General features: G+C 40.6%; 1 protein-coding gene across 1 annotated transcript in view; it reads right to left on the bottom strand.

Annotated features, from left to right (window-relative positions):
* The window catches only part of ARID5B (AT rich interactive domain 5B (MRF1-like)), a 177,254-nt gene extending 161,160 nt beyond the window's left edge, over positions 1–16,094 (bottom strand). The window contains exons 1-2 of the mRNA XM_012657534.1: positions 16,060–16,094; positions 15,373–15,627 (exon numbers count right to left, since the gene is read on the bottom strand). Coding sequence (XP_012512988.1) covers positions 15,373–15,627; positions 16,060–16,080 — 276 coding nt within the window. The 5' untranslated portion in view covers positions 16,081–16,094. The remainder of the gene's footprint in view (positions 1–15,372; positions 15,628–16,059) is intronic.
* Positions 16,095–25,411: the final 9,317 nt, after the last annotated feature.

Here is a 25,411-nt window from a genome sequence, read left to right on the forward strand (position 1 = left end):
GAGGCAAAGTTTCTCTTTGCTTAAACAGATGGGAAAAAAAGGACACAAAAGAGCCTGTAAAAATTAAGGCATTAAAAAAAAAATTGAGGCAACTGAGATATCTCAATATTCTGACATGCTGAGAATGTTTTCACTCCACTGCCTCAAGGGGTCATTTAAGGAATTCTGGGGGTCAGGAGTGATTTGAACACCTGCTTAGCTGTCTATTGAATTACTGATCTAGTAACATCAAAAATGTGGAGTGAGAAACAGGACCTATACTGTAAAGAAAGAAAGAAAGAAAAAAAACAGTGCCTGTTGATAATTTTAAAAGACACTACCATTTATATGATTCATACAATTTGCATTTAAAAAAAATCTTCAGCCTTTTTACTAGAACCTTCTTTTTTGCCTGCCCAGATAGTTGGACATGCATATTTTACAACCCAATGTATTGTTGCTGAGCGCACATCCGGCCCCGACAAGCGCAAAACACAATTAGACTGTTATGGAGAATATTCACAAGAAACAGAATGGAACAAATTATTTCACTTAAGACATACACAATTCAATTATTTTCTGTATTTATAACCCATGTATTTTGGAATAATTTGGTGAGGAGCCGGTGAGCACTACAGCAGTGTTTTCATCTAAATTCTAGTAATCTGATATACACTGTGGGATTAACTCAAAGCCAAACGATTTAATGACCCAGCAGGCAGTCTCTATTTTGAAGATTCTTCTTCTAAGATCGCACAGCCATTTTGGCTGAGACCCATTCCCTTTACATCCTTTTGCTGATACTTCTGGCATATTTTAAAGAGGAGGGCTGGAATACAGCCCCTACCACCACTAACACCAAAAGAGGAAGGTGGGGAATTAGGGGAGGGGATGAGGGGATGAAATCAAATTTCAAATTAGGGGTATTTTTAAGAATAGGAAATAGGAGAAGCTTTCTTAAAATGGAGGGAAAGTGGATGTATTTAAAATAAATGCTACATTTTGCCCATTCAGCAGTTTAACACCAGGTTTCCTGGTGAGACCCGGGAAGCACCAGGTGTGAACTCTCTTTGGCACACTGAAATCGAACATCTGGAAGACAGGTTTTGTATCTTGACTCCATCATCCTCCCATCTCATTTAATTTTTTTGTGGCTGATGAAGAGATGGCCCTAAAGTTCCTTACCTAAATGGAATAGACCAGAATGGGTTTGAGTGCGTCCCCTTCACAGTGATTGGAAACCTCAAACATGGGTCAAAAACTTTCAGCCTAAACATAAGACAAATCTTGGGGGATAAATGAAGAACCAGGAAACTTAACGCTATCTAAAATGATAGTTTTCTTAGTTACTGTTTTTCAAATAATAGTCCAATGACTCAACCAATAAATTACTTATTAAGGGACTATTAACAGTCTAACACCATGACAAGCTTCAAACGTTAGGATTTGGCTCCTGAACAGGAAGGGCAGGGTCGATAACAAACATCTGCTATAGGCCTGGGATAAGCCAGGTCATGGTTTGGTGCTCTATACCCATATATATCTAATCTGATACTCTCAGCCCAGCAAGATTAACCCATTTCACAGATAAGAAATAGAGAAGCCAGAAAGGTTAAGCAATTTGGCCAAGATGACATGCAGCTACTTAACTGGCAGAGTAAATATTCACACTGTGTTCTACCAGGCTTCAAGAGTAAGGGTTTACATTCTACCTACAAAGAGAAAACACACATGTGAAATTATTAATCAGCACTGCATTCAGATTCAAGTCCAAATGACATGGTAGACTCCCTGAGGTCTGGCCGCAGTCTACCTTATTTCCCACTAGACTTCTGCTCTCTTCTCAAACCCAGACTTTATCCCGTACTGGTATGTCCTTCCTTCCTATTTCCCTGTGGTTTTCCTTCTGCCTAGGATTCCTCCTCTCTCCCCCATCCACCCCTAATTATTTTCAAGGGCCCCTTCTAACATGAGCTCCCCATCTCCAGGATACCTTCCAGGAAGGTACAGGCCACCTTAAAACTCACTTCTTTCTTTCTACGTCTCAATCCCTGCACCCTTGAAGCCTAAATGTAGGCCCCAGAATGCACATCCATTCCTGCAGTCCCTCCTGACACTGGACCCCTGGCTAGAGAGAATGGCCATGGCTTTATCTATTTGGGTGTCTCCACTCCTTTCTTTGCTGCCCCTTGAGGACCAACAGATTCTTTTTAAGTTAATTACAGAAAATGGGCCAAATATGAGAAAGTTTTAAAAATTATAGTCCAAAGCTTTGCTCTAGACATTGCAAGGTGGCAGCCTGTGGGCCACATCTGGACTGAAGACATGTTTTGTTTGGCCCACAGAGGGTGTTTTAAAAGTTGGTTTGAACGGCCAATGAAAACTACACAAAAATTGGGATTTCTGGCTTCTTTAGAAAAATGGAAAGATCTGGCAATATTGGAAGACATTCCTGCCCAGCAATGCTAGGTAGGACCTGAAGAGTAACATTTTGGAGGCACTCCTCAAACAAGTCATGTGTGCCTCAGTTCCCCCAAATGTCACAGTGTCTCCCAGATCTAGCTCACTTGACTCACTGATCTTACCTGCCTGGCCCAGCAGGCATTTACACCTATGCCTCTGCATATGGCTCCTTTTTCCCTTGACAGTCCATGGAAGACCTCCAGGAGGAGGTGGCTTTTGAATAGGACCCTGAAAGATGGATACAGCTGTTGTGCACTTTTCTTCACAGAGTAAACATCAGCTAATTTAGCCACTCTTTTCTGATACCGCCCCTGTTTCCTGTACTTGTAAACAGGATAGTACAACGTTTCTGCCATCTCATTCTGGAATCAAGACAGGTTGAGTTCCCTTTGCATCTCTGTCATTTACCTGATGAGTGAATTTGGAAACTGGACAAGTTATCTAACAGCTCAGATTACCCTCCTGCAAAATGGAGATGACACTAGAACCCACCTTGTGGTGTTATTGTTGTGAGGAGTAAATAAAAGGTCACACACAAAGCTGTCAGCACCTAGTTTTATTACCGCCTTTCTTAATATTATTTTAGACCAGGTGTTGGCACACATTTTCTGTAAAGGGGCAGTTAGTAAATATTTTAAGCTCTGTGTGTCATACGGTCTCTGCTGCAACTACTCAACTCTGTGACTAGAGTGTGGATGCTGCCAGAGGCCATTTGTAAACAACTGCACATGGCCGTGTGCCAATAAAACTTTATTTACAAAAACAGAGAGCAGGCCAGTTGTGGCCTCAGTTTGCCTTAGCTTGCCCTGTTTTCAACCACCTCAACAGCCAAACAATGTAAATCAGCTCTAAAGCTGCGATCTAGGCATCTACAGGATATCTTGACCAATAGGTGCCTCCACTAGGCATTGGTTGGCATCTCTAACCTGGTTATGGATTTGACAAGGCCAGGCCCAGCCTACTGATGCAGAGGTCCTCCTGCAGGGAGGTTGCTCCCACCTCTACACCTTGCCTGGAAGCCTCTCCCCAGTCTTCATCCCTGGATCCTTTTAGACCTGAACTCAAACGTTATCTCTTCCAAAATGCCTCCTCAGGTCTTTCCAACAACATCAGGTACCCCTGTCACAGGTCCCTGAATTTTCCCTTTATCACTCTGACCACAACACAAAATCATGCCTTTATTTGAGATAGTCTGATTTGCCATGTGCACGGTCCCCACCTGATAATAAGCTCCACGGGAGCAGGATCTGCCTGGTTTTCCACCTCTGTCTCTCCAGGGCCCAGTGCTGGGCTGCACACAAAGGCACTCTGGAGGTACTGAGGCTGAGACTCCGCTCTTGTGAAGTGTATTGCACACGTGTGTGGTATCACTAGTGAGTTATCTGTGCATCAGTCAACTGCTAACTTGACTGCAAGTTCCTAGAGAGCAGGCTAGAAGCTTTCATAAAAGCTCAGTGAAAGAACAGGGCAGTATATAATGAAAGTCCCAATGTTGGGAGGTCTCAATCTATTCTGAAGTTATAGGAAGACACAAAGGTCACTCATCAGTTCTGGCAGAATCAGAAAGAATCTGGGTTTCAACCCTGACTGTAAGTCTCATCTATCCAGGACCTTGGGCAAGTTACTTAAAGGTCAGCTGGCCTCAGTTGCATCATCTATAAAGTATGGAAATGTCAAAACACTACCACCTTTACAGAATACCCAAGAGAATTAAATGGGAAATTTTATTTATATTTAATTTATATATTAATGTATACTCTGCCTGACACATAACAGTTGCTCAATAAATGAAAAATGTGACTTTGACTTAATTTAAAACACTGTGGGTAAAACTTTTGCAGACAGTTTTGGAAAAGAGAAAAGTGGGACATTTTCTCTGGGTTGTGAACACACAGAGAAGAAAAGAGAAAGCCCTCTGGAAGGAAGAGTGAATGTGGTTCTAAGACTAAAATGTTTAGAGATGGTTTTCCCTCCATTTTGGATATATCAATCAAGTTGCTTCCCTTCTTCTTACTATAACAAAGTAAATAAGCTCTACGAGAACAGAAATCTTTGTGCATTAGTCACTGTTCACTATTATATGCCCCATGCATAAAACAGACACATAGTAGGCATTTGGTAAACACTTCTGAATGAATGAAACCATCCATGAGTGTCAGATATTAGCAGAAATGCCAATTCCATTTATTACCAAGATTGCCATCTTTTGGCAAAGCTTTTATTAAACCAACATAAACAGTATCCTGATCAGAGGGCCCTCCTGGCTTCAGGAAAGATTATGGAAATGAAGGAAGTGAAGATGAGGTCCAGTCTGGGACCCTGAATATCAAGCCTGGCTCCTGTGTAGTCACTGGCCCTCCAGTAAGCAACTTGTCATTCTGATAAAGCTCATACTCTCCGTTAGTGATTACATAAATGATACCTCTCTGTGGCACCATCTGTCGATGCAAGATAGGGCACTGGGAGACCCACCCTGAGCTTACCCATGAGAAGCACTTGCCTACTTTCCTTGGGACATCACCTCAAGAGAGTAGCCCCTTCTCCAGAGCAGCGGATCAAACCGCCATGCCTGAGGGCAGGGTGCTGGGTTCTAGTTCTTCTTCTGTTGCTCTCTAGCTCTTAGCATATGCTGGGATTTTTCTGGGCCTTAGGTTCCAAATCTACTAAATAAAGGGGGCTGGACTAGTTCTTTTCAATCCCTTCCATCTTATATATCCTGTGAATCTATTAAAACATCCATGGCAAATTTGACATGAGACTTTTCCTTAAATAACCACAGCAATTCTTCTCCATCATCTTTATCAACACCACCAAGGGACCCGAAGCTAGTCACACCTAAAACCAAACATACCCACAGATGGCAGAGCCAAAGGGATCAACTTTACCAATGGATACACCAATGTGCCAGCCATGAGAAGGTCTCCAAGAATGTTATCAGTGACTTTCTCTGCATTTGACCTTCACTGGTCTGATCTTTACCTTGTGTCAGCAGCCTTTTTTCCACAATGCAAATTTCCAACCAGAACACTGCCAAAGTTGGGTAGTCACAGAAGAAAAACAACTAAACCTGAGCCTATCATTTAGGAAAGTCTGAGGAAAAGGGAATGAGTGTGAACATTTTTATTCTCTGGTACAGTATCTGGATAATTTGCTTTATTTCCAATGTTACTCTGAGCCCAGCTCAAACTAGACTGAAGCAAACACTGAACCAAAGGGAAAGCAATACTCTGTCAACACTGTTTCCATCTAATGTTCCACAGAGAGCTTAGGGCAAGCCTAGTGACAAGCAACTAGATGTTAACTTGGCCTGTTATCTCTGTAGCATGTGAGCCTTCCCTTGCAGGGTGAAAAAAACCCATATATACATACGTGTGTATGTGTGTATATCACTATTACATATACATAAATACACACAGATATGTATGTATATATACATGTTTATTTTTATTTGTTCTAGCTTTATTGGGATATAATAACAAATAAAAACTGTATATATTCAAGGCATACATGATGATGTGATATATGTACACATTATAAAATGACTACCACAATCAAGTTAATTAATATCATCATCTCACAGTTATTTTTTTGTGTAGTAAGAACACCTAAGATCTACTGTCTTAGCAAATTTCAAGTATACAATACAATATTATTAACTATAGTCACTATGCTGTATATTTTATCCCCAGAACTTATCCATTTTATAACTGAAAGTTTGTACCCTTTGACCAACACCCTATAATACATATTTTGAAAAGTATTTAAAATTTCTTCTACTCTCTATATACATATTTTTAAAACATATTCCTCCCTTAAGAAGAATACACAGAATTAAATTTTTAATTTAATTTAAATTATTCGCACTTAGTTCTTTGTCTCCAGCTATACTGTGTTCTTTTGTACTGGTGAAACAACATGTGCTTTAATTAGCAAATATCTGTAAATAATTTACTCGCTTTTCAAATACAACAGAACAATGGGGTCAGTTTTCACATACATTTACTGAGCATGTATCCTGGGTCTTAAGCCAGACTCTCCTATTGTTCAATAACCATACCAAGCTGTCTAACTCTTGCTGCCTTCTTTGGTGGAGGGTGGGGGTCGGGGGGTAGAAACTCAAGTTCCAGTAGCAATATCCCATTTCATGAGCCCCCAGAAGACAAGCATGTAGGGTTGTCCAGCCTAAGCTAAAACAAACTCTTGTGATCTCTAACCCTGGAATCTTCCCCAAGGAACAGGGAAGTGTGCCAAGGGTGAAGGGCATTGGAGTAATGGCTGCAAGACCAAAGCGCTGTTCTGACCCACCCGCCCCCCAACCCTGGACAGCGTGAGCCAAAAAACATAGGGTGCAATGAATGAGGTCTATGAATCACAGAACTTCATCTAGACCCTGCAGGGTTAAAACTGGGCGCCTCGCATGCAGTGCAAAGAAAGATGTTAAATCAAATGAGAATGACTGCTCCAGGACTCGAGGCACTATTATTTTGAATAAGATTGAAAAGGCCAGAAAAAGCAATTCAAAAACATTTCAATTATGTATTTCCCAGAACTACATCTTTGAGCAACTAATGCAAATGTTACCACTATAATAAAACTTCTTCCCACATATAAAACAGGTTGGACAGCATATACTTTATATATCATATGCATATTTTTGACTATTAATAAAAAATTCAAAATCTATGTATGCTTTACTCTCCTCAGCAATACAGTAATTATGATTAAGGGACAAGCAGCACGAAAAGAGCCAATTTATCTTACTCGTGCTCAGGAATACTATTGTGTAACTAAGCAACTAAAGACAAAATATGGTCTAATTAATTCACTCCTATGCTTATTTAAAAGACACAATTAGAACATTTTTATTTTCCAGCTTGCACAGTAGCTCAACATGCTTGAGGGTGTAGAAAGCAAAGCCCATTATTCTCAAAGACAAGAGTTTAATGTTTAGTGCCACTGATCGGGCTTGGAACTCAACTATGGGGAGGAGGGGGATGCTTCACAGCAGGGTGTGCTTGGAGGCACAGAAAGGAAAGGTGCGGGGAAAGATGTTTATGGGGTCACTCGACTGACTAGCAATGTGGCCTCTGCTACCTGTTTTTCTTACTGGAGCACGAGAATGGAGATGAGACTGTAAACTTGATGGTCATATGCCAAGGACACAAGCCACTGTGCATCTATTTATACAGCCACAAAGATCCTACAGAAAACTCACATAATTAAACCACCCATCCTAGTCTGCGTGATAAATGTCAAATATCCATCTTTAACGCTGCTAACAGTGCATCTGATTTTAAAAGCAGAATTAATTTACGCAAGTGTGTGAGGGAGATTGATGCCATTAGCATGATTCTAAAGCACCCTTTCAATAATCATCGTCATCTGCATGTTTGAAATGTGTTGTCAATACTGATGCTCACGGTACAGGATGTGAGTGACACACTCGGAGGGCTAAGGCCCAGGTTCTGATCTCCAGCAAGACAGCCTGGACCACAGTGTGGCCGGAAAAACCCACCCTTGGGCAAGGGCACGGGAGCAGATTCTTCAAGAAATGCAGGAATCCATGACCACATCTCTGAGAGGCAAATGAATCCTTAAGCCAACAATCGATAAATTTGTTTTAAATTTCTTTAAAAGCCAAGTCGATGGGTAATCACTAGCTACAATATTATTCTGAGTAGAAGATGGCAAATATCCAACTACACTGGCTATAAAAAATGACAAGTGAATGCATTTGATTTGAGCAATTATATTCTGGGTATTGGTTAAAACTAGACTTTGATAAATGAGCCTGAGTCATATATCACTAGATGCCACTATGAACAATGGTATGCTTTATTAATAATTAATAACGAAGTATTTACATGTGTGGACTCTTGTATTTCATAAAAATAACATTTCCTTTGTATGTGCCTGACAATCTAAATGTCAAGAAAGGTTTTAATTGCTTAGGATTTTTGAGTCATTATCAAACATGTGGCCTAGTTAAGACCCTCAGCCTGAAAACCATGCTGGTTCGTGAGAACTGCCATCCAACACTGAGGAGGGGAGCGACTCTTCTCCCCCAAAGTCTAGTCTCTCTATAGGTTGCCACCCCAAAGCCCTGACTTTTTATGGGCTGAATGCTGAAGAATGGAAAGGTACCTAGAAAAATAGAGATGCTGGCTCCAGCCTAATCACTCAGTTCCAGATATTTGTTCCTATTTTTGGTCAGTGCTCCTAAAAAAAACCACTTCACACATTTTCACATTATACAGTGCAAAATGACTATGGATACTGGAAGAGAAAGAAAAAGTGTGAGATGGGGTCGTGGATCGGGCACACATGTGAGTGATCCACTGCCAGAAAGAAATTGGGTCAAGTTTAAAGAAGGTGGACAGTGCCCAAGAAGGCATTTCAATGAGGTGGTTCGGTCATTCAATAAATACTAACTGAATAGCAGTGAATATTGTGGGGGACCCAGACGTGCAGAAGACACAGCACTATGGAGGGGGTGGAGGGTGGGCTACAAGGCAAAGGAAAAGAATGTAAATAACTGTAATACAAGGCACGATGTGCAAAGTACATGAAAGTTTAAAAGCAACCACTGGGGACCCTCTCTGGGAGCAGGGGTTCTTGTCTACCTTGTTCATGCTCTATCCCCACGGCCTAGAACAGGATCTGGCACATCGTAGGTACCCTATAAATGTGTGTCCAGTGAGTGAGAATTCAAAGATGAAGACAGTACATTCTAGTTTCCAGAAAGATTATGAAAGGCTACAAATAAATAGCGATCTTCATTAATCTCAACTGTACGTAAGGAACCCAGATAGAAAGACTCTGATGGCTTTTCTGTGACCAACCTCTGTCTATGGAGGTAGTCTGTGAGCTCCCTAGGGCAGGGGCCATCTCCTCTTCTCTGTACCCAAGTGCCAAGCACATAGCAGGTCTTCAATCAGCATCTGAGGAACTGAATGAATTCTTTGTCCAAAAATATTCCAGTAATGAGCCTTTCTCTGAACACACATGACACGTATTAATGTAATTTACCTATATGTTATATAGGGTCTTATGCTGTTTTAACATTTTTTAAACGTCTTGATCACATGTCCCTATCAAGATTGATAAACTTCTTGAAAAAAGGATCAAATCACAAACTGTTTTGCATCATTTCTTCACTTAGCAGAGTGCTGAGCACAGGGTTAGCACTCAACAAGTAGTTTTGGATTAGCTCAAAATAGACAATACCAATATTGGCTACAGTTTGGATTTTAACCACACAAAATATAATTTAGTATACATTTCACTCATACACAAGTTTCAACATCCTAGACTCAATGTTGAAATAGAATTTTAGATATATAAATGCTGATGACATAATATTAGTGTTAAATTATTTCTTATATTACTGGATCTTGCCCAAAACCCAAGTAAGAAAGGGAAACAGGTATACAATCAGGTACCTTATTTCAGATCAACCCCATAAGCCAGAGGTCTGTAAACTTTTTCTGTAAAGAGCCAGATAATAAATATTTTCATTTTGTCAGAGATATGGTAACTGTCAAACCTACTCAACTCTGCTGTTGTACCATAAGCCCAGCTATCAACAATACATAAACAAATGAGTGTGGCTCCATTCCAATTAAACTTTATTTAGAAAAGTAGGCAGTGGGCCGAATTTGGCCCTCAGGCCTTAGTTGACTGACCCCTGTCACAATCTAAAAAATTCTTTACATGTAAGTCTTTAGTCCTTACCCTAGTTCTAAAAGGCCTGCCAGGTGGAGAGTAAAGATTTTTCTTTTCCTAGCTTAAAATGATTACTAAAAATAAATGATAACTATGATAACTGCAGCCATTGTTCATAGAGCTCTCATGTATAGGTACTATGCTACATTCTAGGCCTTTCTATTATAATCTCTAATTTTCTCAGAAGAATAGACATCATTAAATCCATTTTACAGATGAAAAAACTGAGGCTAAGAAAAGTTACAGCAATTGTCCAAAGCCAGTGTGGTCATTTAAGAGGTCTCAGAAATCTCTAAAATAATCAGTGTATGGATACAGATCAAGACTGAGAAACTATCCAAAAAGAAGAGCAAGGCTAATCCAGCACCTTCTAGATTCCAGAATGTGTCTGCCTCAACTCCAGATATAATCAAACCAGGCAATCTTTTAAAAAATCCTGCTGATCTAGTTGACAGTATACTTAACTAGTAAAACATAAATCCTTAAGAAGCCTTTTATTTCGGTGACATAGCTAAACCCAACATAGAGATGAAAGAGTCTGATTTGGGGAAACCTGGATGGCCACATGTTTTAGCAAACTAACCTAGCTGCATCCTCTCATAGAGAGAAGCATTTGTTCTTCAGCAAGGTCAATGGTAGTGGTCTCAAATTTCAACGAGAACAATTATAGTAATATTAATGATAATAACAACAGTCAACTATTACTGAAGTATCCACTACATGCCAACTTCAGTAGTACGCACTTTACGTGTATTAACTCATTTAATCCTTAAAATAATCCTAGGAAATAAGTATTGTACTTCCATTTTACAGATGAGAAAACAGAGGCACAGAGAGTTTAGAACTTGCCCAGGATTGCACAGCTAGAGTAAGACTGTTTAAATTGTTTAAAATTTAGAATCCTGGACCCAACTCCATAGATTCTAATTGAGTTGATTTCAATAGGGGCCCGAGAATATGCATTTTAAACAATTTTTAACTGGTTGGTGATAGCCAAACCACTTTTAGAAATCCTGAACGGATACTAGAATCTGTAACACCCGGGTATGCTTGCTGTTCACTCCCTGACATGACATTCACAGCTGCAAGTGACCTGCAAATCTTTACTGTAAAACCCAAGCCATGACTGGTCAGGCTGAAATCCAAGCTCACACATCCACCTATTTTAAGAGGGTACATTGCCAATAGATTAAGCACTTGGCAATGTGAAAATGAATGTAATCAGAAGTTTCCCAGTAACAAAACCAATTACCCGCCTACTTTGCCATTTTCCTCCTCTGAAGAGCTACTGGCTGAATTGTGGCAATTGTAGGTAATTACTGAAGACACTTAGCTCCTTGCACATGGCCCTTGCTATTCACTTTCATGGTAATTTAAGACAGCATCATGAGTAGGTCCAAGAACCTCCAAACAGACATAAAAGTTATGTTTTGGTTTTGTTTATAAAGGTAAAAATATCTACAACTATAACCATAACTCCTTCTATTTATTTAAGCACTTACAGCATATAAAGCACTTTTGTCCATATAATGCCTCTTGATCTTCACAACAATCTACAGTCATCCTTCCTATTGTTCCCATTTTTCAGCTGAAAAAATTGAGGCTCAATATATTTATGATGGTTCAAAATCAAATAGTAAGTTGCAGAATCAAAATGTGACTCTTTCTGGAATGCTTTTCCTCAACAGCAATTGCCAACAAGTGGATGTTTATGAAGACAGCAATGCAAATCATCACCATCATTATTAAAACTAATAATAAATTGCTAATGATTATTAATTACTATTAAACTATAACTTATTGTTATATAGCACTGGTGTGAATTAGCTGAACTTTACAGGGTAAGAATGGTTTTGCTATTTAAATATCTGGTGACCTTTGGCAAAGCTGATTAACCAGTCACAGTTCTGAAATGTATGAGGAATTGAACACATTAGTACATGCTTTTAAAATATGATATGATGCATTCAGGCTCTGGTTTCAAGACTAGGTTTCACTGGGGGGGGGGGCAGGGGGAGCAACCTTAAAGCTTAAGGATGCCTGGGTTCTAGCCTGGTGACCTTTGACAAACCACATAATCTTTCAAAGTCTATCTCCCCTCTGCAAAATGGGTATACAAAGTCCTGCCTTATCCAGCCTCATACAATTATTGCCAGGGTCAATGAGAAACTATTCCCAAAAAAAGCCCTCTTTAAATCATAGCAAACCACACAGGGACGCTATTCCTAATCTTGCACAATGATCGTTTTCCTGCTTTTAGAACAGACGTCTTTATATTTCAAGAAAGCATAAAAAGGCAGAATGATTCTCTTAAACCAAAAAAAGCATACCGAGTCCTGGCTGTCCTTTTGAAATGGATGCTGATGTCAGCTCAATCAAGAAATTATTAACCTCCATTTGGTTACTTAAAATAAACTGTACTGGTTGATTAAATGTGCTGAACATTTTCTCCAAGTAACAGTGCATGTCACCAAGAAATCTTTCTCTTTCGGCTACGCATTGCAAATGGCAAATGCATCATTCAAAACTATTTAAAATCAATAATAAAAATCATTTAAATGTATATAAACAAGTTAATGGAGTAAGTGAAAATAAAGCAAATTTCTTAATGAGAGGGCCCTGTTGCCCCCTCTAGGTGCCAGCAGTAAATGCTGGTTTCTGTAGGCTCTCCTCCACAGGAGACTGCTGCTGCTATTCTGCTAATGAATGACTAACTTAGGCCAGGGGGGAGATGACATCACCAGGGTGGAAAACCGATCTGCATTGGGAAACTTTCTACCTGCTTTACATCTGTCATAATTATTTTGCACAATGCAGTCTGCATTTGCATAATTTTGAGGCGTGTCATTATCTCAATTGAAAATTGTTTTAATATGGCTGAATAATTCACAATGACATCAGCCAAAGTCCTAATGAAATATACAAGTATAATCATACAGCTAATTACCAGCCGTGTTAGCATTAAAAAACAAATCATGCATAATATTAGACGATGTATATGCAGCTGAGGATTATAAATAGAGCCATCTCCCTCCACAAACCCCCTGGAGTTTACTTTTAAATGGCAAGATTAATTTTCTCAGGTATGGCTCATATAGCAGTGACGAAATGCACAGATCATTACAATGGTTCGCTTTCAATTCCCCATAATGAACAATTAAAAAGAAATCATGTATTTAAAAATGTATCTGTTCACTGTCAACACTTCTAGCAGATGCACCCTTCAGCGAATATAGCTTTTATTCTTAAATCAGAATTCGCTATTTAATTACACCAACAGAAATTAAAAGTGGACCAAGTGGGGTCAACTGGGGGTCTTTAAAAATTATTCCAATTTTAATTCAGAAAAAAAAAAGAGTGACCACAAAATATCCCATAAAACACTGAATAATTTCCTCTTGGGTTTAGTCAGAAGTCTATTAGGCACCAGCTCTTTTCTGGATATTTAATCCTTCCCTTTTCCAGATCACAGGCCATGTTGAAGTAATAAATTTGAAAAGCAAATAATAAGAAATCAGGAGGGGGAGGGGGAGGAAGACAGCTGCACAGGAGAGTTGGGTCGGGGGAGGGGGTCGAGCCAGACCTTGGGAGGGGGAAAGAACTCAACCTGTTGGTAGGTTGCAGGATTTTTCACAGTATTTCCAAACAACACCTTTGTAAAACTGCAGGCGGACGTCGCGAAATGTGAACGTTTAAAAACCAAAGCTGACCGGGGAGGGCGGAGGAGGGGGGTGCGGGGGAGGAGGGAGGGGCTTATTTCTGAAAAGGCAGATTCGAGGGCGAACGTTTTGACGAACTCCAGTAATTAACCGGCATAGCGCTCTGATGGGTAATTCGATCCTAGGGAGAGGGAGTGACCTGGCGATGCCAAAAGTACAATCGACTCCACCGGACCAAGGAATTCTGGAAGGACCGGCAGCTCGGAGCCCCAGGATGAGTTAAACGGGAAACCATTCATTTCACAAAAAGATCCTCACACCTACCTCGAAAGCTCGAGAGCCTGGCACAGAGGTGGCTGCCCTCAAAAGTCTCAGTTTGATTACCCTGCTCGCTCTGGCAACACAAAGCCTTGCCAGGCGGCCGTGCGCCCTCCCTCCCCGCCGCGCCGTGGGCACAGACTCCCCAAAATAGTTCCCCGGGCAGGTACCACGGCGTTGAGGTCGGTCAGCTGACACGGGGAGCCCGCAGAACTGCGGTCACACATGAAATGACAGAGCCGAAGCGAGGCGGCCGCCCCGGCGCCCGGTGACAGCGGGCTCACCTCAGGCATCCTCCCGGGAGCGCGGCGAGCGCCCCCGCGGCCGCCCAGAAACGTGCCGGGGAGGCTCGGTCCCTCCACGCCCTCCCCGGGAGCGCCGTCTGGGCACGGAGGACGCGGGACTCGCGGGGCCGGGGCCGAGCACACACCCCTCTGCCTGCCCTCCCCCGCCCCGTCCCACACACCCCCAAAGATCGCGAAGGAAGACGTCCACTTCGCGTGGAGTAATTGGAAACTAGAACATCAAATGGCTTGTCGCGGGGGGGGGGCGGGAGTGGGCGAGAGATAGTTGTTAATGCTTAACGTGTTTGTGCCGGTTACACCACCGCTTTGAAATCCGCCCGGGCAGATCTGCAAGTTATTTGAATGTATTATTCCAGTACCTGTCATTTATCACTTTATTCAACACGTCTTTGCCAACTCAATAGCTTTTGATCTCATTCTGCCTCCATTTCGTAATTTCCGCCCTCTTAAACATATCAAATACTTACTTTAAAAAAAAAATACGTGAACAATATCGAAACCCACCGAAAGAAATCCACCCAGCCCCGATCGAACCAGACACGAAGGTAAATTTTCAAAAGGCAAAAAAATATAAAAAGCGTGTGATGTTCAAGAGGCAGTAGCAGGAGAGCGAATGATCTCACACACACACACACACACACACACACACACGCACGCACACATCCTTGAACAAAACCCTTCTCGAACAAGTTATTTGATCTTGACTAAAATCAGCAGTTGGATCCTCTTTGTAAAGCTGACAGCCAAACTCTGACAATGGCAAAATACTCGAGCCCCAGCTAGTGGCGCTACCCCTTTAAAAAAGGAGTCGATCCTGCTCGCCTGCAGAAGTGAATACAGTATTTTCAAGCTTGCCCTGTAATAAGCATTACTAGGGGGGAAAAATAATAAAGAAAGAAGAGAGGGAGAGATAGGTTTACCACCTCGCCATGGTCGCTATTTCTGCCCTGGGGAGTGTCTTCTGGGAGGAAATAAAGTTTAGAGCTGGATAAAAGTTGCCGGCTGGTCCTCTCTTCCCACAACAGCTGGAGCTCCGCTATGCAAATCGGATCCTTTGGCGTACATCTTACAAAGAAAAAGTCGCCAAGGGACAAAATTCTTGGTTTGCCTTCAAGGTGGAATTGAAAAGCCTTGTAGAAAATGTAAGGTCCGTGCAAGCCACACGGTGAGCCGACCCACTGCAGGGGGAAAAAAAAAAGCACCAAATAAATAATGTAGCCATCAGAGCACAAACATCTATTCCCAGACACATTTACACACAGACATCCACACTCTTAATACAGACGACCCAACAGATATAACGCTGGGTGAAAAAATAATAGAACCCACAAATTTTCTGCCTCCCTCAAAAAAAAAAAAACAAAAAAACTCCGAGCCCCCCACCGCCACTTCTCCCCACCTCCCCATCTGAGGCGGTAAAATTACATTATGTATGTATGATCAGTGCAGGGATTTTTTAAACAATAAAAATGATTTGGGGGATGCAGAGGGTAAAAGTTTGGTGAAAAGTTTGTGGGGGGTGTGGGTGGGTGCAGAGGTGTGGGTGAGCTGGGGGGCTGGGGGGTACCGGGGGGGTGCCGGGATCGGAGGAGCGGAGGAGAGCGAAATACCTGGAGTGAGTTGGGCTCCATCTCGACGTTCTGAATTGATTGAACTCAACATTCTCTCCAAACTTGTTGGCTTGAATGGATTGCATTAGGTCCTGGCAGGGTAAAGCATTTTCTGCCTTCAGCCGGCGTAATGTCTCAATATAAAACTGAGCTCTTGCCGCCCCTTTGGCACCAAAATGATTGAAAATATGTCCTAATATTTCTCTGACGACTCAATTTTAAGCTCCTTTAAAAACTGTGTGAATTTCCTTCCAAATACGGCTTGATCAAATTCATAATCGGGAGAAAGGCTCCGTACGATCTCGGTGGGAAGAGGATGGATCAAGGCAAAAAACATATAGGAAGATTTGTAAAAATAAAATTCACCATTAAACTGTGTGGAGATGTGATCTTTCTCTTTCTAATATCGCTGTGTAGGGGTATCGTCTGATGAGATTTTTGGAGGAGACGAGGGCTAGTAAGCTCTACTGTGCATCTGACAGGACCTGCTTGTATATGTCTAATATAAAGAACATTTCCTGCAGAGATTCCGGGGCGCTGCTCCTCTTTCTAATGCTCCTTAGCAGATTTGCTGTTATTAGACATGTAGATTTGTTTGATAGTTAAATTACGCTTCCTCACTGCCATGTTTTCGAGAACTAATCTGTTAAATTATCTTTTGATGCCTATTTACATGGAAGGGAAAAGTGGGTTATCGATTATATAAACATATAAATATTAATGCATTTGTTCTCTTCGCAAAAAAATACTCAGAAAAAAAAGAACAGAAAGACAAGTGAGCAGTGCACACACATCTCAGGATTTTGCAAAGAATATTGAACGGACAGCGACTGCATTTAGGGACTGGAACAATAAACGATGCATGATAAATCAATAAATGCGAGCAGTGAGTCTGCTCAGAATATGAATTCAGGCTCCTGGTTCTGCGTGTGCATTCTTTAATTTTGAAGTATATACACTAGTACGTGTTTACAATGCTGATGGACGCCAAGGGCGCTCTCAAATGATAATGTGTTTATATAACCCAGCGCTACAGGAATAATATACCGACTCCTACCCCACCCCCATCCCCTCCCCCGCCAAAAAAGGGAGGGGAGCTTCCTCAATAATAGTTTGAAACTGAAAAAATCCATTTGCAAACTAGTTAAATACAACCAGAAATTAAGCTGTTGAAAACCGGGGGCATGAACCGTAAGACAATAAAGGCTTTAAATGTGTATATTTATTGTTCTGGAGCCCTGGAGCATTGCGAGGTTTGCATGCACGGCTATTATGCAAACACAGAGAAACTTAAGAGCGACAGAACAAGGAACAGGCAGAGACTGCAAAGCCCTCGCTCGCTCCGACCCAGCTGCCGGTCCTCCGCCAGGCTAGATTGCATTTTCGCAGTGTTGATGTAAAATGGTGTACTCGTTTCCCCCACGTTCCCCCACCCCCTTCCCCGCTCTCCTCCCACTCCTTCCAGCACTCCCCCCCCCCCGCGATTTTATTATATTGGCACCAATCTTTCCGAAGTGGGTCTGGCATACTAAAAAAGTAAACATGTACTATATGGGGAATAAGGTCTGTATAGTATGACAGTTGAAACTTGATCTGTGATAAAATTACAGGATGTTGAAATTACTAGTAAGCTATTTTTAACGCTTTCGCAACGTTTCACCTCTAGTCACAGCATCTAGTTGAAACAGGATCACTTTAATGAAAATTATATTCACATGGCTGAAGTTAATACACCAGGCAGAGCACAAATGCCTCATATTCAGTGACTTGAGGTGGAAAGACCCTCTGTGTGTATTTTTATGCCTTTTCATAACGTCTGCGTCCGCTGCAGTAAGAATTAGGGCACTTAACATTATCTAAACCACATTTTTGATTCAGAACATGGGGAAGTAATAAAAGGCAAGATCTATCTCGTTTCTATACACACAGAGATAAACGAAAGAAAATGGCAGATCCTCCAATTATAATAAGTAATAAAAGCCCATGCCAAAGAGCCGGTATTCTGAAAGCTGTCGAAAAGTATTTTAATAATTTAAAGTAATATCACAACTCTGCACCATGGAGGACGACAATGTAACAATTCGCAGTCTCCTATCTTTTGCATTAGCCAAATTATGACTTGCACATCACTCTTTAATTATCTTCCTTGAAATTTCATCTGATGTTCCTATTTTATAAACATGGGTTACAAAGAGAAATTACAGCTCTCCCGTGCTTTCTCTCTCTCTTTTTAACTTTATGATGCATAGTGCAGACGTTTGATTAGAATAACCCATTTTGTTCATTTTTAACATATGAATGGACTTGGCTGAGGGGTATTTTACATATTTTTTTTTTTTAAAAATACATTAGATATGCCTAAGGCTCCTGTTAGTCTCTGTCCTGTTAGTGTAAATATATACATCCAGTTCAAGAAATCCTATATTAAAAAACTTGAGTTTCAGTATTTTGACAAGATCGTATTTGAGATCGACTCTGAGTCAGTTTCCTGTATGACCAATGGCAGCAGCATTTATGCAGGAAACCTCAACAGAATGCCTGAGGGTATCCCTCAATTGTATAATAAATCTCTCTCTTTAAAAATACACAGCTCTTTATAGCATCTAAGCAACTTCTGCTGTCTTTAGTGCTGTAAGTATTTAAGTGTCTGTAACGAACTTCATCTAATTAGAAACCCCCTTTCTATAGAACTATGTCTCTTCAAGGTAAGCACTGAACTAGGCTGCATGCTGCCTAATCTCTCTGATAAGGTTTTTGAGATGTTAACAATTGCAGGGATCTAGGTCTGAGTCTTCTTGAATATCTCATAATCAGATGAATGCTGAATTTCAAAACTGAATCACAGAGGTACCTTTCCCTCTTTTTACAGCACTACCCCCCATGAACATAATAAATCTAATAAATCAAACCTTAGGTCCAATACTGTGAATGCCTTTTAAAATTACAGATCACAATGGTGTTTACTCCTCCCCCTTCCAAAAAAAAAAAACCCTTCTATTTTAACTCTTCTTTAATGTAATGCTTGATAGGCACCTGTAAATTATCTGTGTAGCAAATATCCATACAAAGAAAGTTTCAATTAAGATAAGGAGATTGTATTGAAACAGTTCTTTGAAGTGATGTAGTTAATAGCCTGTTTGATTTCTGCTTGTGAGAGAGTAATAACGTGGATTCAAGGCTCCATCAATCACAGAGCAGATGTAAGACTTGAGACACCGACACTCAGGGGAATAGAGGCAAACTCCTGCAGTGCAGGGTCCCTGGGCTAATGTAAAGTAAATACTCATAAACAGATTGAACGTTGTAAGAAGACAATCCATTCAGGACAGTTACAATCATGAAAGCAACTGCTTTATTTATCTATAAAAATGCTTGTAGCTGGGACTCGCTGTGTATAAAAGGGAGGGGGAGCAGTATATGTTTATGACCCACTATTTCTCGGCTCTTCCTATACTGAAACACAGGAATCTATACTCACACATCTATATTTCTGCTGCTTTGCTAGCCTAAAATCCAACTATCTGTTATTAAGTTATCTGGTATATTTAAAAGGTAAAAAATTAAAAATTATTCTCACCCCTCAAGGGGGTGAGGGACCAGTAAGACACATTATTCAGTCTCTGGGAATCGTTTCATAAAGGATCAGGAGGATTAAGTTAGTTGCAAAAACCAGCAGTGACATAATTAGGCATTTTGGATTATAATAAACAGGATCATAAAAAAAAAAGAAAGAGAAAAGAAAAGAAAAAGTACAGTTTGAAAAAAGAAAGCAACCATTTCAAAAATGCAAACCTCTCTGTGCACCCCTGGGCCTCCCCTCCCCCAAATTGCAAAAGACAACTGAAGCATTTTTGACCTTGGCTACAATAATACTTCATGTTTTAGCACTTTAGTCAGCATTTTATCTACTAATTGCTACACACTACCGCATGTGGCTCGAATCTGCCACTGCAGCTTTCTCTCATTGGTGAGCGAATTGCTTGATAAAGACTGGGAATTCAACCTGACTGTTTCCTTTCTTGCTCCCCCTCAGCTCTCCCTCCCTCCTCCTCCCCCTCCCCCTTTTCTTCTTTTCTCTTCCAGCTAGAAGCCGCTAATTTTTCCAGAAAATACCAGATGGATCAGAAAAGGGACAGTGAATGTCTCCCTGACCTCCTTCCGCTGGTTAAAGCTCGGGTCACTTTGGCGATCGGGAGGGAGAAGGAGGGGAGAAAGGGGGGAGGAGGCGGGGAATGAGTGGGGCGAAGAGAGGGGCGGGTGGATCCCGGCCAGCGCGTGACCTGATGCTAGGTCATTCTGAACACTGGTCCATCGCTGGTTGGAAGTCCGTGGGGCTCTGCGCTACCCACCTGGGGACTTTAAGTTAGGGCTGCTCTCCCCTCTTGCTTGGTCAAGAAGTGGGGTCCGAGACTGGTAGCCCTGGAGTCTGCAAATGGATTCGCAAATTAAAAAGCCACACTGTCTGAGGGTCAGCCACCACCTGGTCCCATCCCCCTCGAAGCCTGGCGCCATCATGAGCGGTGGCGCGGGTGGTGTTATTAATAAGGAGGCCTTCAGCAGATCAGGCTCGCCAAGTCTCAGTGCAACAAGTCTATTGGTTTGAAGGAGGATAAACCGGGTTATACGGGTCATTGCTTTCCAGGAGACCTCTAGTGGTCAAAGGTTGAGCTACATCTTAAATTTGGGGCTCCTGTTTGTCGCCTGTCTTCAGAGTTGCGGTGAGGGTGGGACTCCAGCTCAGGTCAGGGCAGTAAAGGCTAGTAGCTTCAGAAGCACAGGAATGGGGACAGATTTCTCATGAACTTGTAGCTAGAGCCAAGGGAGACGCAGGAACTCGGAAAAATGGCTCCCCCCAGGCGGGGTCATGTGATGCCCTTTGTGGGCACTGGAAGCCACAAGTTCCTCTGCCCTCAGTACAGATGGAAACTTCCTATCTTATCTTGATTTTCCTCCCGGATCTGAGATTAATCAAGTATTCTCAGGGAAGTTGGATTAAATGTGCTCAAGCCATTTCCAGTTACGATAGCAATGCTGAGTGTGTTTATTTTTTCTAATTTGTTTGTAAATTAAAGCCAAGTCCCACTCCCTCACCCCAATCACAGATACACCCAAACATCCCTTAATTTTAACAATTTCATTGCCTTCAAGTGCCCTTGACGTTTATGGGTTACTTAGTTTAGAAATAACCGAGCTTTTCTTTTTTTTTTTAATTGCATGCACTGCAGGGGTGCGTATATGACTTTTGACTAAATAGTAACCTTGTCCCTGTATCTGGAATGCCACACCATTCCATCTCCAATGGCGGGGTGCTGCGGCAAAGGGTAAGGTGACTCACAGGCTCCTTCAGACTCATTTGTGATCTACATATTAATAAATAATTCGATCAAACTGCCCCCCAAGATGGTATTAAAGAAATTACTGGGAACAGCTATCTTAAGTCATACTCAAAACAGAGATCCCAGCCATCCGAGCTTATTAAAACATCTTACCATACCTGATTTTTAAAAAAGAAGACAAGAAAATGTACAGACATAGAATCTTGGCTCCACTGGGGGACTCATATATTGCCTACTAAAAATTTCTCTGTAAAGTTTCAAATGGACATTAATGATGCCTTGTATTTGGTGATTTACAACTTAAAATTACTTGACAAGCATTAAGTAACTCATTACTTAGAAACAGAGTGAGTACGGTAGGTAAATCACTAGACTGAAAGTCAAGGGAAACATTCTTCACTGATTTTCTGTCTGTCCGTGTCCATAACTATAATTATCTGCAGGACTCAAACCCTAATTCTGGCTTTGTCAGAATTTCTCAGATAATTGTTGCCAAATTACCCAGACTGGTCATCTGGGTCACAGCAGCACCCTGTGCTGGGTCGTCAACCAAACCCATGGAAGTACCGGTAAGTCCCTTGGCTGCCTCCACCTACATTTTGCCATGTCACAGGCTGATAATTTTATGACTTGTTATTGCAGGTTGAAATATGTAAATGTGATAATTCACTCAGGGTGTAAAGACATCCGTGTACTTCAGTAGAAAAATAATACCAAGAAGAATAGTGAGATTGTTTCTGTTCTCATCTTCAATGAGCTTTGGATGGGGTTTCCATAAAGAAGACAGGGGACCACATGAATCTCCCTCAGGGCTTACACAGTGCCATTTTGGGGATGTTCTGGAACTAATGCCTATGGAATCCTCAGAGCTGATTATTACATTTTCAGGAATTTTGCAAGCTAGCTATTAAACACATCTATTACTAAACAATTAAATTATATAAACTCACAAATTAATTATATTTAAAAACAAAGCTGATACACATTAAAAACATCACTTTATAATTATTTTACTACATTCTACTGTTAGGTTGAGGTTATTTATGTTATTTAACTCTTGAGGTTATTTATGTCTTTTTTATTTTTGTAGTCACAAAACAGTATCCTGGAAGGATTCATTCCAGGACTCCCCTAGGATATCAAAATCTATGGATGCTCAAGTCCCTTATATAAAATGGTATAGTATTTGCACATAACCTACCCACATCTTCTTTTATGCTTTAAATCATCTCTAGATAGCTTATAATAACTAAAACAACGTAAATGCTATGAAAATAGTTGTTATACAGTATTATTTTTATTATTGTATTGTTATATTTAATTTTTTTTCCAAATATTTTTAATCTGCAGTTGGTTGGATCCTCAGATGTGGAACCCCATGGACATGGAGGGCCAACTGTGCTGTATAGTTGTATGCTTTGAAATTGGCCACAGTGGGAATTTTTAGACCATGGAACTCAGCAAACCTTGCAAATCAGGGCTTGATTTATTGTTTTATTCGTTGTTTAGACTTAAGAAAGTGATGGAGAGAATGTTAACATTGCAGATCGTGGTGACTAATTTTATGTGTTGACTTGAGTAGGCAATGGGGTATCGACATGTTTGGTTTAACATGATTCTGGGTGAGTCCGTGAGGGTATTTTTGGATGAGATTAACTTTGAATCACTAGACTGTGTAAAATAGACTGACCTCCCTAACGTGGGTGGGCCTCATCCAATCAGTTGAAGGCCTGAATAGAAAAAAAGGCTGAGTAAGAGGGAACTCCCCCTGCCTGACTGCTTGAGCTGGAACATTGATCTTTTCTAGACTTCAGACACCAACTGAAACATCAGCTAACCGGGGTCTCCAGCTTGATGACTGCAAATCTTGCGCCTTAGCCTCCATAATCTATCATGTGAGCCAATTATTTACAATAAATCAGTTTCTGTCTCTCTGTCTCTCTCTCTCTCTCCCTCTCCCCCTCCCCCCCCACACACATATCCACACCCACCAACACACACACCCCTTATTAGTTCTATTTTTCTGGAGAACCCAGAGCAATACAAAGATTAAACTTAAAAGTTTGTCAAGTCTGTAGCCAATTATATTGTGAATAGCACAAAAAATTGAGGAAATGTTTAAAAGCTATTACCTAACATCAACAAAGAAGTTGTTTATGACATTAATGAAAAAGTGAAGTTCTGGGATACATCTTTGTTTTTTCACTTTTGTCTTACTCTTTAATATAAATGGAAATATCAGCCAACATTCAAGCTGGAACTACCCTTATTTGTTCATTGTAGTCATAAGTTAGCTATGAATAGAAGAGTTTAGTAAATAGTAACAAAAGCATTCTATGAGAATAACTTACAATGAAGAGTGTTGTATATTTTATTATTTGTACATTTGTGCTAACTTCCTGCATATCAGCAATAAGTATAATAAACTTATATACACATATGGGTATAACTAAATATATCTGTATCTAGATCTATATATATATATAAACAAACACATACATATTTTGGGGGGGTGAGGAACTAGTTGTTAAAGATTTAAAAGCACACCACTGTCTAAAGGTAGCCTTGAACATGATATGCAACTCAAACTTCTAGAGCAAGGATCAGCCAACTACAGCCTAACCACCTGCTGTATAACAATACAGCCTACATACTAAAAACATATTTTAAAATTTTAAATGGTTTAAAAATCACTAGAAGAATAATATTTTGTGACATATAAAATTGTATGAAATTCAAATTTCAGTGTCCATAAATAAATTTTATTGGAACACAGCCGTGCTTATTCATTTATGTATTGTCTATGGCTGCTTCCGTGCTAAAACAGCAGAGTTGAATAGTTGTGATAGAGATCATATGGCCCGCAAAGCCTAAAATATTTACTATCTTGCCCTCTGTAGTAGAAATTTGCTGATTCCTGTTCTAGAATATGTAGGTGCATGTCATGTCTGGGAGGAGCAGACCAGCCAAATTACCTTTGAAAGTCTTTTCTTACCATTGGTCCTAGAAATACTTCCTCAGTAAACAGAGAAAATGGAATACCCAGAGTTGTGAGGCATTCAAATCATTGACTCAAGGTCAAGGAGAGAGTCCATGTCATTGTAAGGACGGAGTGTGAGATTTCTCACTCCATGGTTTGTGTTCCAACCACTGGATGACAGCGCCTTTCTTCCTTACTGCTTGTCCTAAAGCACTGTATAATTTTGTTGGGCACTGTTAAATATTTATTGAGTTTTCTTGTCCAATGTGGTTCAGTTACTGTGTGTCTGTGTGTGTGATGGGACCCTTCAGGATTAAAGGTGCTATATAAGTAGAGGATTATTTTATGACTTGTTATTGCAGGTTGAAATATGTAAATGTGGTAATTCACTAATGCTATATCAGTGCATATATCTGGGAAACTAGAATGTATTATCCTGCCATTTGAATCTAACATCATTTACATTCTTTTAAAAAAAAATGCCCAATCAATTTTTTTTTTAAATGAGGAAACGCTGTAGAGGAAAAAAATCTCCTTTAATGCAATACTTCAGCTGAAAGTTTAATGACACAAAAGGCAGGCAATTCAAAGTTACAGTTCCCACAGCAACTGTAACTCTGCTATATAGCACATTTAGGCATAGATTTCACAGCATGTACTGCAATACAAAATACTCCACACTGGGCATGCAAGGGGGCAGAGTTATGGTTGCTATGGGTACCATGACTTTGAATTTCCAGATTTTTTGAGAGTTTAAATTCTCAACCAGAACATCACATTAATAGTTCATTTTTTTTTTGCATTGAAAATAATAAAGGTTGTATCACTGTTTCCACTGTCAAACCCATCTCCAGCTCAGTCCACTGCTTAGTATAAATACCTACTCAAACATATTCACCCTACTTGCTAAAATTAAACACATGACCTCAGCCCAGGGAGTATTTTAGTTTGCAAATTTATATGCGATGACTTTCACTGGATTAACTAAATCTGCTCCTTCGTCTTTTCTCAAAATCACCAATAAATTCAGATTAAC

This window comes from Propithecus coquereli, unplaced genomic scaffold (genome assembly GCF_000956105.1).
Source record: "Propithecus coquereli isolate 6110/MARCELLA unplaced genomic scaffold, Pcoq_1.0 Scaffold115, whole genome shotgun sequence".
Taxonomy (NCBI): Eukaryota; Metazoa; Chordata; class Mammalia; order Primates; family Indriidae; genus Propithecus; species Propithecus coquereli.